Source organism: Camponotus floridanus, unplaced genomic scaffold (assembly GCF_003227725.1).
Source record: "Camponotus floridanus strain SB8 unplaced genomic scaffold, Cflo_v7.5 scaffold150, whole genome shotgun sequence".
In the NCBI taxonomy this organism is placed as follows: domain Eukaryota; kingdom Metazoa; phylum Arthropoda; class Insecta; order Hymenoptera; family Formicidae; genus Camponotus; species Camponotus floridanus.
The window spans coordinates 174,004-190,327 of NW_020229271.1; the positions used below are offsets into that span (position 1 = coordinate 174,004).

General features: G+C 35.1%; 2 protein-coding genes across 2 annotated transcripts; one reads left to right on the top strand and one right to left on the bottom strand.

Annotated features, from left to right (window-relative positions):
* The first annotated feature begins 4,148 nt into the window (after positions 1-4,148).
* LOC112637286 (protein ANTAGONIST OF LIKE HETEROCHROMATIN PROTEIN 1-like) lies at positions 4,149-5,787 on the top strand. The gene is made up of 4 exons (XM_025406673.1): positions 4,149-4,527; positions 4,631-4,980; positions 5,060-5,333; positions 5,424-5,787. The coding sequence occupies exons 1-4, from the start codon at positions 4,187-4,189 to the stop codon at positions 5,785-5,787; spliced, it is 1,329 nt and encodes a 442-aa protein (XP_025262458.1). The 5' UTR covers positions 4,149-4,186.
* A 1,047-nt stretch (positions 5,788-6,834) lies between these two features.
* LOC105251609 lies at positions 6,835-8,294 on the bottom strand. Its single transcript, XM_011258548.3, has 3 exons — positions 7,991-8,294; positions 7,648-7,813; positions 6,835-7,396 (listed from the first exon to the last, which is right to left on the bottom strand). The coding sequence occupies exons 1-3, from the start codon at positions 8,169-8,171 to the stop codon at positions 6,835-6,837; spliced, it is 909 nt and encodes a 302-aa protein (XP_011256850.3). The 5' UTR covers positions 8,172-8,294.
* Positions 8,295-16,324: the final 8,030 nt, after the last annotated feature.

Sequence of the window (16,324 nt, forward strand, 5' to 3'; positions counted from 1 at the left end):
CTGTTCCCTAAACCCTGAGATCGCACTAGATCCTATCCCGCGTAACAAGGATTAAATTCCTTTACTGAAAAGGGACCACCGAACGAATAGGCGTAAAAACGCAGAGTTAAAGAGACCTTAAGTCGTTGACCTGTATCAGGCCCTTCACATTCGTTCGACCCAATCCATACACACTCTCGAATAAAGTGTGTCACGGGGTAAGTAAGTTACGTTCTTCCATACAGCCCATCCTTTCAGGGTCTGGACGTAACAGTATAAAATTAATAATTAATATATATTCATAATTCGTTTTCATTTGCTTACATTCCCTTCATATGTAAATATACATACCCGCACGCACACACACACAAACACACGCACACACACACATATACATGTAATTTAATAACTCAGAAGGAAAAGTTAAAATTTCGAAATAATTGTAAGATAAGTCTGCAAAACGCACATTTCTTGTTAAAAAATAAATGTTCTAATTTTACATTATTAAATGTTAAGAAATTAAGGAAATTGTTTGAATAATCTTAAAATATATACAGGGTTCGCCACCAAAATCCGGACAAATTTAAATTTGAATTTTCCGCCTTATTGAACTTTGGCAGTGGGTTGTTATTGTTGTTCCGCCAGTTCAATTGTTTATAATAAACGTATGTAATCTCAAAATGTCCGAACAAATAAGATCGAGTGCGGAATATAACCGAAGAGCGGCGATAATAGAAGGCCTTCGCGCTGGACATTCTCAGACCGAGATTATTCGGTTTTTCGGTTACCCAAGATCAACTGTGTATGATGTTGCGGTTAAATTTTTTGCTTCGGAGAAGTTCACAGAAGGTTCTGCAAACCCGATGAGGAGGAGGCACTCGAAAGAAAAATCTGTAAGAAAAAGACAAATCTGTAAGAACCCCAGAAATTATCGCAAAGGCTCAACAGCTCATTTCAGAGGACCCTGGACAGTCACGGGCGAATTCCGCGTGGTTCGTTGATAGATAACTGGATCGGAAATCCGGGTTCGTGGTTTTTGCAAATGAGCGAGAGCGTGTGTAAGTAAAATAAACGAGTTTATTGTGTGTTTGAGATACAGTGTGAATGTGTGTGTGTGTGAGTGCATGTAGCTATGTGCAGATGCGTGAGCACGGTATTCGGTGCGAGGCGCTAAGTTTCTTATCGTTGCAATTATATTTAAGTCGCAGATGCACGTCGCAGCGTGCCGTGATAAGGAGCGAGAATTTATTAAAGTGGTTAGGTTCGTATACAGTGTTGTATGTCTCGGATATCAGATGTGCCGGATCGAAAGAATACCTTTAATATAGTATATACGGCGCGTGTTGTGATTCCGGCACGGCCAATGACCGTTGACGCGGCGCGTAGCGTTTTTATGTACGCACGCCGGGAAAGCCCCTTTTTCCGTAAATTTCTTTTGGTTTGGCGTCAGGAACGCGCGCTATATTTCGTAGAATTCAATAACTGCGATTACGTGGGATTTAAATCGATAGTCCCGTGCAATTAGGATGTATGTTCGGGAACGCAGTGCCGACGAGAATGACAAGTCCGAGGTAGCTCTCTTCTCTGCCTCGTGAAAAATGCACTTGCGTCGGTCTTTGGCGGTCGGATTTTAGACCGGTAGTCGAGATCTCTCGACGGAATCGGAGTTCACTCGGATTCCTGTTCCTCGGTCGGAATTATGACGATCGGATGGAAGTGGTCTGGCTTGTGGATCGAGAGTACTCGATGGAGAAAGAGTTCGCTCTATCTCCTTTCTAAAAGCGAGATTGTACTTCTTGGAGCGGTCTAGGTTTCGGAGCTGCTTCACCTGATGTGAGCGGATTGGAAAAGGTGATTAGTGTGCCGAACGGGCCCTTTTTATACTGGCTTAATTGCCCGCGTCGGCGCGCGGCGGTATTACCCCTTCCGAATGGGTTACGGAAAGCGGTACGGTCGGAGGCCCGCTCAGAGGGGTTCGGGGTGCGCGCCGAGCGGGTTTTTCGCCGGTTGCCGGATCGGGGCCCGTCGGCAACACTCAGCGATGTTCGGCTCGCTTTCTGATAGTTTAAAAAATGTGGGCGCACCGCGCCCCTGCCTCTGCCCGGCGGATTTTCTGCCGGGAATACGATGCATCTAAGGGGGTGCACGGGGTGCATCGTTACAAGTCTCTGACAAAATAACTAAAAAATAACTAAAAGTTTGGATGTGAGTGACACTACAATGCGTCGAATTGCTGAAGAGGATCTACGCTATAAATCCTACGTAATAAAAGTTCGTCAAATGCTCTCCGAGGCTGCTAAGATGAAGAGAGTTGCTGTCGGATAACGTTGATATGTTTTGGTCTAAGGAATTCTGGCCTCTGAACAGTTCAGATTTGAATCCTTTGAACTATTTCGTGTGGAGCGTCATTGAACGAGTGACCAACAAGTCGAGATATCTCAACGTGACATCTCTCCAGGCGGCTATTGAGGCAGCGTTCGCAAATATGGACGAGGGCGCATTGCAGAGAGCGTGCCAGCGCTTTAAGCCAAGAATCGAATCAGTTATCGATGCAAAAGGAGGTTATATAGAATAATTTTATCGTAAAAGAATGTCACTATTAATGTGTAAAAGATTTTTCTGAAATTCTTACATTTTGATGAATAAAATTTTATTTAAAGAAATTATTCGTTTTGTGCGGATTTTGGTGGCGGACCTTGTATATGTATGTATGCGTATGATATACAGGGTGACCAATGGGAATGTGTTGAAAGTAAATAGTTATTACTTCGTAACAAATAGGCCGAATAAAATGAATTAAACGCCATTTTGTAGAGAAAACTTGTCAATTTTATTACCATATATATGAAAGAGAAATATAATAATTTAACAATTGAAATACACAATATAAAAAAAAAAGAAAAATTTTGCTTACGCATATGAATTAATGGTATATGTTTTCAAAGTGTTGTCCATTAGAATTAGCACAGAACTGCAATCGTTTGCAAAAACTTTGAAATACATTATCTAACATAGATGTAGGAATGCTGCGAGTGCATTTTTTAATACTATTTATCAGCTCTGCAGTGTTTTGAGGTTGTACGGCGTAACATTTGTCTTTGAGGTAACCCCAAAGAAAAAAATCACACGGGTTCAAATCAGGTGAATAAGGAGGCCATTCCAGACCTCCATGAGCAAATTTCGGGTATCCTAATCCAATTACTCTGTTGCCATACACTTCATGTATCGATTCAAAGACTTCGCGTGTACGATGTGGGGTCGCGCCATCCTGCATAAAATGGAAGTTCTTTACTAATTCGCGTTTCTTTGCATGGGGAAAGAATTTAGTCTCCAATAATTCTTTATAACTTTGACTAGTCACAGTTCCTTCAAAAAATTGCAGGTAGACCCCTTTTACAGAAATTGCAGCCCACGCGGAGACCTTTTGAGGATGAAGAGAAACGGCAATAGACACGTTTGGATTTTCCTGTCCCCAAAACCGATAATTTTGTTTGTTGACATATCCGTTTAACCAAAAGTGAGCTTCATCCGTAAATATTATTTGTTTTTCATCGAGTTCCTCACTTTCAAACATATTGGTTATCACCTTACAAAACTCAACTCGTTTTTCCATCGCTTTCTCCGTCAGCAATTGATGTGTAGTGATTTTGTAGGGATGCAGTTTAATGACGTCTCTCATTATTTTTCGGAGAGTTTCTCGCTTTAAATCCAAAACCTGAGCAGCTTTCCTAATCGAGGTGTTTGGATTTTCGTCAAAATAATTTCTAACGTCATCAATTGTTTCGTCCGTTGTAACGGTACGAGATGGGCCAGGTAAATAATGTCTACGATCATTCAAAGTGCCATACATACTAAAATTATCAATAATCCTGCCAAAAAATATCGACAAATAAAAATAAAATCTTACCTAACCAACATTGGAATGATGACGCGATTCCAGGGAGAGGGAGTCTGGGTAAAAAGTATCAAAAACATACCTTCTGAGTATTGTTTCGCTTGAAACTTTTTTAGTGTGGGTCCACAACCTTGCTTTAAGTGACGAAAGCTTTAAGCCGTAATCCGTATGCTTTAAGTCGCAAGATATAACCTTAAAGACAATAGTCCACAATATTTATACGTCTAATTCCATAACGCATAATGCATAATGTTTATTTTCTCGTAGATAAGTGTGTGCTTTCCTTAACCTTATTTACATTACAAAGGAATAATGCCGCAAATAATAAAATACAACAAACGAAAACGTTTATTTATCCTTGCGTGTGTTGGAAATATATTTATATTTGAACTCTATTTATATTTAAAGCGACTAAAAAAATTCAGTGGTCGGCGTTGGTGGGTGCACCCTTTAATTCTGGAGCGTGGGCAACTGGGAGCGTATGAGACTGTTTTTTTGAGATACAAACATACAGATCATGAAAAGTTTTTTCGATTTACGCGACTCACAGTTGAACAATTTGAAGAACTTTTAACAATCATCACAGATGATATTCAAAAACATAGTTATAGAGAGTTTTTAACTCCAGAATTTCGTTTAGCCATCACACTTAGGTATGTTGTATTCCATTTGTGACTACTTTTTTTGTATTATTTTGTTTTATTATTTTGTATTATTGTTTTTCATTTTGTTATTAAATTGTATATTGGTTTGTAGTTACTTAGCATCTGGCAATAGCATTGTTAGTTTATCAAACTATTGGAAGATAGGCAAGTCTACTGCATATGAGGTGATTCGAGAGACATGTGAAGCTATATGGAAGTGTTTGAAGAGTACTCATTTAGCACCACCTTCCACGATAGAATGGAAACGCATAGCAGATGGATACTGGTCAAGATGGAATTTACCAAACTGTTGTGGAGCTTTAGATGGGAAGCATATCAGATTACAATGTCCACCAAAATGTGGCTCCCAATTCTTCAATTATAAACAATATTTTAGCTTTGTATTGATGGCACTCTGTGACAGCAAATATTGCTTTACATGGATGGAAGTAGGAAATTATGGTACGTTGTAATATAGTATAAAATAACCTTTCTTTCTTAATTTGATTGTTTCTTATTAATAACTTCAACATTTTTTTAGGATCTCTTCCAGACAGCAGTATTTTCAGTTCCTCTGCATTTGGTATAGCCATGGAGGAAGGGTCTCTTAATTTCCCAGATCCAGAACGGTTGCCTGGTAGTAATGTGTTTGTTCCCTACTTTCTTGTTGGCGATGAAGCATTCCCATTACGCACCAACTTAATGAGACCATATCCAAGAAGAAATCTCCTAAGCGAGGCACATCGAATTTTTAATTACAGGCTATCTCGTGGAAGACTCACAATCGAGAATGCCTTTGGAATTTTGACATCAAGGTATTTCCATTAACATAATAGTATTGACAATGAACTATTATATAAAGACAAGTAACTCAATCATATTTATTTTTATTTTAATTCTAATAGGTGGCGAGTTTTACGCAACACTTTGGCTCACCATCCTCATAATAGTGAAAGCATTATTCTTGCCACAGTGTGTCTTCATAACTTTATTATGAAAAGAGAAGAACACCTGCAGGGATTCAAACAATATTGCCCACCTTCATATGTGGATCACGAAGATGACAGTTATAATCTAGTACCTGGTGAATGGCGGAGAGATCCTTTCTGTAACTACCTCCAGAATATTGGTCGATTAGGAGCAAACAGAGGTGCATTAGTTGCAACTCATCAGAGAGACACAATCGCAGAATATTTTTTGAGTGAGGAAGGGAAAGTGCCTTGGCAGTGGCAAACTATTTACAGAGGTTTTGATATAAATATGCCTTAGTTTCATTTGTAATAAAAAACAGTAAATAATATTTTATCATTATTATATTATAATAATTTATACATATATGTATATATATATATATAGTTTATTTATAATGTATATTATAATACTTGTAGACATATTTTTATACTATTATTACTATATCTACATACTAAAATAAAAATCACAGTATATGTCAACACAAAGATTACTAATAATAGATATTAATTTTTATTACGAATTAACATTTCTAGTAAAAACAATTTTGTTCATTAGCAAAATAAATACTGTACTTTTGCATAATATAATGAAAAATTTTAAAAATTAGAAAAATTAATTAATCTTCCAATATTTTAGTTAAGGATCTTTGAAATAATACTTTGAAATAAAAATCTTTGAAATAATTTAAAAGATTAATAATAATATTAATTATTGTTAAAATAAAAATTATTTCATAATTAAAAATAAAGATGTATAACATTTAAAAATAAAAACAAATAGTTCTTTGGAATGACACCTTTAGAAAGAAATCACACTTTGGCAGAAAATGAGGAAGCAGAAGCCAATCAGAACTCTCGATGAGAATAAGCTTATTAAGGAAAGTAGTAAGATTATGATAAGGTTACTACCAGTGCGAGTTCTGATTAGCTTCTACTTTTTTGTAAAGATATGAAACTTCCCTTAAAATATTGATAATATTCTCGCTAAAATAAAATTATTACATAATTAACATTTATTATAGGAACGATTTTGTTCACTAGAAAAATAAAAATGTATCCTTGTATAACATAATTAAAATTAAAAACAAATTTAGAAAAAAAAATTGACTTTTGATTTTATAATCAAGGTTCTTTGGAATGGAAACGTATTCATCGATGACTATGTTTACACGTCACCTTTAATCGGATTTTATAATATTCGTAGTTCTAAGACTGGCTAATCATAGCCATTCCTCTGAAACTCTGAAGAATGGAACGGTTATGATTGGCCAATATCTTACAATTACAGATATTATTAAACCCAATTAAGAGTGACGTGTAAATATAGTTGATGGTACAAGTTTACCTATTTTTGATATTTGCTGATAACGTTCATAACAGCCATAAAACATTCCATTTCCATTTCAGCAAAAACCTTTTCAAATGCTGCTTCTATAGCAACAACAAAAGGATGCATCTTTTTTTCTTTATTCGTTTCATTTAGAGTATCCTGTGTGAAACATGTCGCCATAGATTGGATGGCAGACGAAGACTTTGCAATCAGCAATTCTAGATTATTCTCTTTATTCTTCTTTTGTTGAGAAAAAGTATCCAATGACGGGACAGCAGTTTTATATTTCTTGGACGGAAATCCAGCATTCTTTTCATCGCTTTCATTTAATTGTTTTTTCTTATCACCATCATTGTTTGTTATGTCAATAAAAACGTCTAAATCATCCGATATAATTTTTACAGGCGAGGAACTGTATGTATTCCCTTCTGCATCGTACTCGATTGATATTTCGTCACTCACCAAATCGAGTGAAGATGGTGATGGTAATATCACACAATTTTCAGAGTTTGAAGATGAACCGCTTGGTGATGTTGACGGTCCAGAATTATGTGAGAAAGTCATGGAACCTCGAGTTCTGTCAAAAAAATTCTGGAAATTAATATTAGGGCATACTTTAATACATAGAGAAAGTTGTAAGTCATAAAAGGTTTACTGCGTAAGTGATGTTATGTCCAACTATAACAGTTTCTTAAGTTATGTATCATATACAATGGAAAAGAAATTTTTCTTTTTTTTCGACATTCTACACAGTATATCTTTTATGACTTACAACTCAGGAAAATAAAGGATCTTTTTGTACCATATGAGAATTAGAATTTTATTTACCTTCTATGTTCAATGTGAGGTATGAGAAAGGACATGGCTGGCATTAAATCCCAAGTGGTCATTTTCACTCCACCTTCGGAACCACTGGGCGGTTTACGTTTCATCTCCCGCAACTTCCTTCCTAACTGGTTTCGAAGTTGGTTCCATCTATTTTCTGCTTCTTCTCCTGAAATCAATAATTTTTCAGTATGTTAAAGGTTATAATGAACCTGATATATATTATACCATGGATATGTAAAACATTTAACTTAACCCTAACCTAAATTTAATTCACGTTACACATTTAAGACATAAATAGTCAATAATTTTTATATAAAAAAATAGAAATATAGAAAATACTTGCCAGAAGTTGCACCACAACATGTACTAATGACTTTCCATGTATCCTTTTTCACTTCAACATTCTTGAAATCTTTATGCTTTTTATTGTATAAATATGGATTGCTCTTCACAAGAGTGGCCAAAGCTTCATCATTAATATGTACAATGTCTTGAACAACATTTTCGTTTATACAATCGCTCATTTTTTCCACAAATTGTGAAACGTCGCACAAAAACACTTTCGCCCGCGATGATGTATTGGGCTCTATGCTTTTAACTTTAGCGTTAAAAAATGGATTTGACCATTTCCTTTCCGCCCTACGTGATCCGGCTTAAAACATTGTTACGCCCGGACGTGACGTCAATTACGTACTGCGCCTTAGGGCTTACAACACATTAAAGCAAGGTTGTGGACCCACACTTAGATCCATATTTACTACGGAATCCACGATACGCCTGACTATAGTTTTTGCCTCTACTATAGAAGCACTCGATGAGAAACACTTTTTCTTCGATGCTTAGCGCGTCCATCCAAAACCTGAGCAGCTTTCCTAATCGAGGTGTTTGGATTTTCGTCAAAATAATTTCTAACGTCATCAATTGTTTCGTCCGTTGTAACGGTACGAGATGGGCCAGGTAATATAACTCGCAAATCGGTTTATACGACGGTTCAAATGAAATTGACGGATCTTAGGTAGCGGACCCTAGTCGGTAAAACAGTTACCGAAATCGAGGAGGGGATATATAACCGTTTACTTTCAACACATTCCCATTGGTCACCCTGTATGTATAACACGTATACCAGTATATGATTTATGTATAACACGTATATCATACATACATATTATTTCGAAATCAATTTTTTTAATTATTTTCTTATCATTTATTATTGTATAATTGCAAAATTGTTTTTTAACAAAAGATGTGCATTTTGCAGACTGATCTTACAACAATTATAGCAAAACTTAATTTTTCCTATTTGGTAAATCCTATCTGGGAATATATAAGTAATACACATTTAATAAACAATGGCCATTATACTATTAAAATGGTTCTACTATTTTTAGGGTCTTCTTAGGAAATGGCGAAACTTACAACTGAATAGTGCACCTCGAGAACTATTATCTACAGCTATGTCAATGGCATTAGCACCAAGTAATTTATTCCACGAATCATTGAACATTATGCAAACTATTGCTGATAATGTTTGTATAACTCATCCTAATATCTTACTCTTTATAGCTTACTTGCGTACTACTTGGTTACCTATAGCATCAAAAGTATCTGTTTTTAAATGTCCTGCTCGTACTAATAATTTGGTTGAATCTTTCCATCTTCCGCCAATCAAAAAATTAATACACGTAATCCAGCTATGGATATTTTTAGGTAGGTAAATATTTTGTGGAATAATCATATTTCTACTGCATTTAGTTTGCTTTATGGATATGTGCATATGTGGTTTTACAGATCATTTAGCAAATTAACACATTTAACAGATCATTTAGCAATTAACACAAATTATATCAAATCAAGAACTTGATTATCGACGGCTACAAAATAATGTGCGTTCTAGACGATCTTCTACGCGATTCACTAATCAAAGAAATGCACAAATTGTAGGAGGATAGAATTCTCTTATGAATGGAAGCATTTCCTTAAAATAATTTTTACGTATGTTCTATCATTTTACTCAACAATTTGAACAATCAGAAGTGCTGCAAGGTATATAAAATGTATATATTTTTAAATAATTTTTTAAATATTTTATAATTTTTGAAAACATTATTGCTAAATCAACATTTGAAAAACTTATTGTAAATTGCATCTTCAGCATTATTCTCTTCAATTTCTGAATTATTAGCAATCCTATCGTTAGTAATCTCATTATTCTCTTCTATTTCCGAATATTGATTATTATCATTATCTTTTTCCATTTCTGAATTTTGAGCTGCCCCTAATTCTATATAATATACTATTTTGTTTTATAATAGAAAAATTAAGTAAAAATATGTAAAAAATTTATTATAACAATTGAATGTTGTATACTATCTCTTATTCATTTGTTATACTCCTTTATTTATTTGTAGATGTTGCTGATGATGAAATAGAAGGAAGTTTACTGTCAGATGAAACTTTTAGTAAGTATAGGTTATTTATTTATAGTATAGGTTATTTATTTATATTAATAAGAGTTTATATACATATTTACATTCATTTATAATAAGTTTGTGTCTATTTACATACTAGGGTTTATATAACTGTGTGTGTTTGTGTGCATGTGTATATGCATATACATATACCCAGTGAGAAATGAGTCGTTGAATCGACATCAAATTGATGTAAAATACATCGATTTAACATCAATTTGATGTCGATTCGATGATAATTTATCACATATACACCTACATGAAGTGTGTACATACACAATACACACACTCACACATATACTATATGTGTTTGTAGATACACCTATAGATAATCAGTCTAATCAAAGATCACACACTAGAAGAATCAATTGTAGGGAAAATTGTGAAAATATTCAGTCTTCAGCAGGTAATACTTCAAAATAATGAAACATAATATATCTAATATATCTAATATTATATATTTAATATATATATCTAATATTTGCATATAACGGCATATTTGTATATAAATATTGTAAATATTTATTATCTAATTAATTTTTTATATTAAATATTTATTGTAGATGATGTTGAAAATAATGAAACACATTTAGGATTAAACAGTTCAGATGCTTTGAATAGCATTCTGATGTTAGTACAAGAAGAAAGTACTGAAATAGAAGAAAATAATAATGAAAATTCAGAAATAGAGAAGAATAATAATGATGATACTTAAAATTCAGAAATGGAAAAGGATAATGATAATAATCAATATTTGGAAACAGAAGAGAATAATGAGATTATTAATGAGATTGCTAATAATTCAGAAATTGAAAAGAATAATGCTGAAAATGCAATTTACAGTAAGATTTTTCAAATGTTGATTTAACAATAAAGAAATGATTTCTTTAAACTACTTTTTGTTTTATATTTAACTTTTTTTATACTTAATAATACATATAGTTTGAAAATAATATTTTTTTAATTTACAGATGAAGAAGTATATAGAATTCCAGAAGATGATTACGGATTTTTAGAAGAAAGTACTACATCATCAGAAATCACTTTTCATGAAATAAAAGATATGCAAGCAGTTATTGAGAACTACAGGGAACCTCGTCCAGAAGGTCATTGTATTATCTGTATTTCTGAAAAATTTTGCATCATATTTATACCATGTGGGCATACATGTGTATGTGCTACTTGTATTAATAATTTTCTTCATAAAAAATGCCCACTGTGTAACTTATTATACGAAAACTATATAAAAATGATTATTTCGTAAATTGTATATTACGCAAGCAACATAATAACTAAACTATTAGACAGCACTAATGGCCTGCATCTAACGTGAAAATTTCTTTATAAAAATAAGATGAGAATAATTTATTGAGAACAACAGGAAACCTCGCTCGGAAGGTCATTGTATTATCTGTATTTCTGAAAAATCTTGCATTGTATTTATACCATGTGGGCATACATGTGTATTTGCTACTTGTATTAATAATTTTCTTCATAAAGATGCTCACTATATAACTTAACTGTGTAACGAGATTCCCTGTTGTTCTCAATAAGATTTGTTACGGTGCGCGAGTCGCTGACGAAGTTATATTCTGCAAATTGCTTGACTTTGATGATGTTGACTTTTTGGTTGTAACCTTTTCTTTAATGGTGTTTTATTTAATTATCTGTGAAGACCAGTGCTGTGAGGTATATTACAACACAGACGATTAACTTTTCTAAAATGGAAATAAAAGTTATAATTACAAAACATTTAATGTTTCACGTTTATATACACACGTACACACATAAAATACCTTTTTATCCTTACGGATGTTCTTTTTTGTCAATATTGTCAATTCTTTCCAATACAATTATAGCCTTCTTTGTTATAGTAGCATTATTTGTAATAGTACCTTTTCTGTTCTTTTCTGAAAGTTTTCACAATATGTATACACATGTATACACAAGATGTTCTATAATTAGTGAAAAACCTGTTAACAGATTTTTGAGATTATTTGATAATTTTTCCTCAGCGAAAATGTCGAAAAACGTCATTTTTTGCAAGTTTCCAATTTTTGTCATCATATATCTTTGTAATTAAGTCTTAAATAAAAATTCTATTAAAGTAAACTATAGAGAAATAATTTTGGTAACTTTTTAGTCCCAAAAAATTTAATTTGCAAAAAGTACTTTTTTTAATGTTTATATCTAACGTCTATAAATTATTATTTCGATATTTTCACTGAAAAAAATCATCTTTAAATTATCTCTGCCAGCAAGTTTTTTCACCAATTAACACTTTGTATAAAGTCTGCGTTCGATTTGGGTTATACGCTGGAAGCATCATTCTTTATGTCTCATATACCAAAGAAAATTAGAATGACATTTTCAATGAGTAAGCGCCCAAACTGTACGCAGCCATAAAATTACTATTTCACGCATACAAGTTAAAAATATCATATATGTTTAAGATAATAAGAATTTTCTTTTTAGCTAAACTGATAATATTAGTTCAGGGTTTATCTTTTTCCCTTGAAGGAAATCCAATCAGTTCAGTTAAAAAGACATATTGAATTATATAAAAATAAATTATTTAGTACTTCCTATATCTTTGTTTTCTTATTATATGTATGTATATGTTCGTGCGTGTATGTGTATGTGCGTGAATAAATGTGTGTGTTTGCGCGCGCGCGCGTGCACGTGTGTGCGTGCGCACCATATATACGTATATGCATGGATGTGTATAACGTATATACACATGCAAACTGAAATTATCCATACATATTTTTACCTTCATCTCTGAATATTTCTTCATTTCTTATTTCATTGTTGTCAAAACTGTTGACATCGTTGACATCTAAAAAGAAAGTGTATATAGATATTAATATAATCGACTATAAATATATAAGTATGTATATGTATTGTGTGTAGTGTGTGTTGCGTGCGTGCGCGCGCACGTATGTGTAAAATGAATTTGTTTGTATCTTTGTACGTATATAGATGTATGTATACATACATATCTCATGTATTAAAGTAAGTTTAAAATATATGTTGCTTTATTATTATTGAATATGATTGCCTTATTATTATTGCGTAAGATATTTAATATTTTTATATTATACATTTACAGGAAGGAACATTGATCATTAATTACTAATATTTCTGCAGGTAGTCCAAATAATTGTAAAAATTGTTGAAGTGATACTCTTTTATTAACTAAATCCTTTTGAGCTTGTTCAATCCTTTTGTTTTTATATAAAGAGCATTTTTGGTAACCGTTTTATTGGATGACCAAGTTTAAACGTTCATAATTTATTGTTTGGTCACATATAACATTGTCGATACATTCTAAACCAAACAAATGTATAAATTATACATATATAGGTGTATATAACATATATATATATATATATATATATATATATATATATATTGTGACGTGACGCTTTTTGAGCTCCGTCACGATTACCCTGTCGAGGAGAAAACAAAGTGCGCGAGGTCGTCCCTCGCGCCTGAGAGGGAACAAAAAATTAACTATAATTCGATCATTTAGATTTATTTTAGCTTGAATGTAAGATCCGCGAATAAAGTGCGGCTGCTGTGCGTGCGTGCGATACCGCCATTTGTATATGAAGATACAACGAGATACCGAGAGGAGAAGAAGCTATACCGGAAGATACCGAAAATACCGCAAGAAAACAAAAGGTCATGTAATGAGATCCCGCGCCGTAGCTATTCTTAATTCTGCAAAATATTAAAACCGAATAATTTCAGATTAAAAGACGGCAGAACATCCGGACGACGGAGCTGAAGACAACCTCCCAGGCGGCCGACTGGGGAATGAAGAAGATTCCGAAAAAGACGAGAATACGGCCTAGCCAGCCGGTCCCGTCTCCAAGAATCAGAAATACCGTCAGAAACCGTCACCCGTGGATTCTGGGTCCCTGCGTAAGGGCAACGCCGTCCAACAACTGTAACTCTGAAGGGGGCGGAGAATCAACCCCCGTTCATCCGAAAATTGATGGAATGCGCGGAAGATCGGCGCGGGATCCGAGGGCCTTGCGGACGCAGTTCATATTCTTCACTGTGCGGTGAGTCGTGAACCGACGAGGACGATCCCGGAGCACGACCCTAGTGTGAGCATAGACTAGACGATCGATGTGGACGCCGCCACCGAAAACTGTAAGCCGCCGCACGGGCAGTCTCTTGTTTTTCTCTTCAGGAAACAGCTGGCGTCAATTCCGTGTACCGTCGCAGGGTCTTCTCGCGACGGTCTTCTCGCACTATCGTCGAAGAAAGCCTGTGTGCTTATCTCGCGTTAGTTACCGGACGCCAGCTGACACCGGGGGTCGCGGATTTGTCCCTCTCAGGGTGTCCGTATCGCCAGTCACGTGCCATATAGTAGAATTCCGTACCATTTCGTATCGTCAAATCTTGTATCGTGCCGTTTTAATATCGTTTAGATTACCGTTGCGTTCCGTGCCGAATTTAAATCCTAGCGTGACGTGGCAATTTTGGCCGTTTCGTATCGTGTACCGAAAAGCGGGATTTACGCGGAAAATTTCTTCGCGAGCCGAGTTACCGTAAATGAGAAAACGGCTCCGCAAGAATATTATTCAACGCGAAATCTCCGCCGAAATATATTATCGTTATCGTTTTTTTCCCTTTCCTTGAAATTCTGTTGTTCGAACATCGAGTCATTATTGCCGAGTATAAAAAGTCGCGATAAGACCGTTGAATAAAGTAAACATTTTCCGCATAAACATTCTTGGAGTCGCCGTTAAGCATAGCCTTTGTTTTCTGTCGAAAATATATTGTACAATATCATCGCCGATTACCGTAAGGGAAATTCGATTCGATTTATATCGAAATTTTATAAGGCCCGTCGGCCGGCAAAACTATATTAAAATTATATTCATTTGTGATCTATTAGTCGACACTAGCCGTTATTAATTGTCTGCAGTGAAAGTTACCGTCAAATATTGTATAAAGTCTAATTCGATTTATCTCGAAATTCTACGTGAGGCTCGTGCCTCCAAGAGTGTTCCGTAATCGTACGCGTATGCTGTAGTCTGATCGTAGATCTTCTCTTATAATTGATTACCGCTGATTACCGTTGATTATCGAAGGAAGATTAATCGATATTATATCGAAATCTGTTAGCGAGGCTGGTGCCTCTGCGTATGTTCCGAAATCTGACGTAATTCGTTCTTGAGTTTTATCGAGTATTTCGCCGCTAATGATTAACTGATCTTTCTCATCACAATTCGTGAGATATTATGTTCGTTTCCGTATCGCTCTCATTGCCGTCTTAAAACCACACATTTTGAATAGTTCGTTATCCCTGTCATTATACTTGACCTTCGCGTCATCCGTTATAAATTGTAAGCCCTCTGTTTCGCAAACTCATCTTATAGATCGTTATCGTCCGAGATTTATCTGTTATTTCTTTTATTTTTTTTTGTATTTACCGAATCTTATATATCATAGTATTCTTGTCTCTGTTACATTATTTCTTCTGTATTATAACTGTTTAATATATTCTAAGTAATTGTAAGTAAGATTAACTCAGTGTCGATTGTTTCTTTCTCCCACACCTTATCTAGCGTTCTCTCTCTGTATAAAATTCGCAAAGAACCTTGCCCCTCTGCCACATACTGAGCTCTGGGTTACCGGATCTTGCCGTTACCGTATCATTATCGTGGTACGGAAATACCGCGCCTGGCGCCCAATTACCTTCTTAATTTCAGGAAATAAGTTACCGCATTATAAGTTACCGAACGCTACCGTAATTTGGAGATACCGCTTAAAACCTGATACCGTTAAATACCGTATCGGCCAAAACTTGCACGCTACCCCTCGGGATCGGCGTTCTCGAGGTGGGCAACGGCGTCGCAATATATATATTGTGACGTGGCCGTCACGTCGCGTACATTCGCCCCGGCAATTTTGATGGGGCGCAAGCCGAGTGGCCGCGCCCAAGGTCAAGAGAGAGAGAGCTATCGTACTCCCCGGAGAGCCGAGCGAGTAATACTAAATTGCGTGTAATATTAATTCTTTTTTTGTACTATCTTGTATTTGTATCGAGTCTGGATTGAGGCACCTCACCACCGAGCACCGAAGAACAGGGGAGAGCAGCATCGCCTCCCTGCGACAGCTAAAAACGACAGCCGAGGGAAATTGATAAGAGCGGAGGATCCTGTCCCAGAGAGCCCTGCATCGTGAAT

Bases quoted from the DNA above. Each gene is read 5' to 3' on its own strand.
- LOC112637286 (XM_025406673.1), top strand. From the start codon at position 4,187: ATGCCGCAAATAATAAAATACAACAAACGAAAACGTTTATTTATCCTT. The intron at 4,528-4,630 runs GTATGTTGTATT...ATTGGTTTGTAG, and splicing joins CGTTTAGCCATCACACTTAG to TTACTTAGCATCTGGCAATA. The intron at 5,334-5,423 runs GTATTTCCATTA...TAATTCTAATAG, and splicing joins TTTGGAATTTTGACATCAAG to GTGGCGAGTTTTACGCAACA.
- LOC105251609 (XM_011258548.3), bottom strand. From the start codon at position 8,171: ATGAGCGATTGTATAAACGAAAATGTTGTTCAAGACATTGTACATATT. The intron at 7,814-7,990 runs GCAAGTATTTTC...TATTGATTTCAG, and splicing joins ATGTTGTGGTGCAACTTCTG to GAGAAGAAGCAGAAAATAGA. The intron at 7,397-7,647 runs GTAAATAAAATT...TTTTTTTGACAG, and splicing joins CCTCACATTGAACATAGAAG to AACTCGAGGTTCCATGACTT.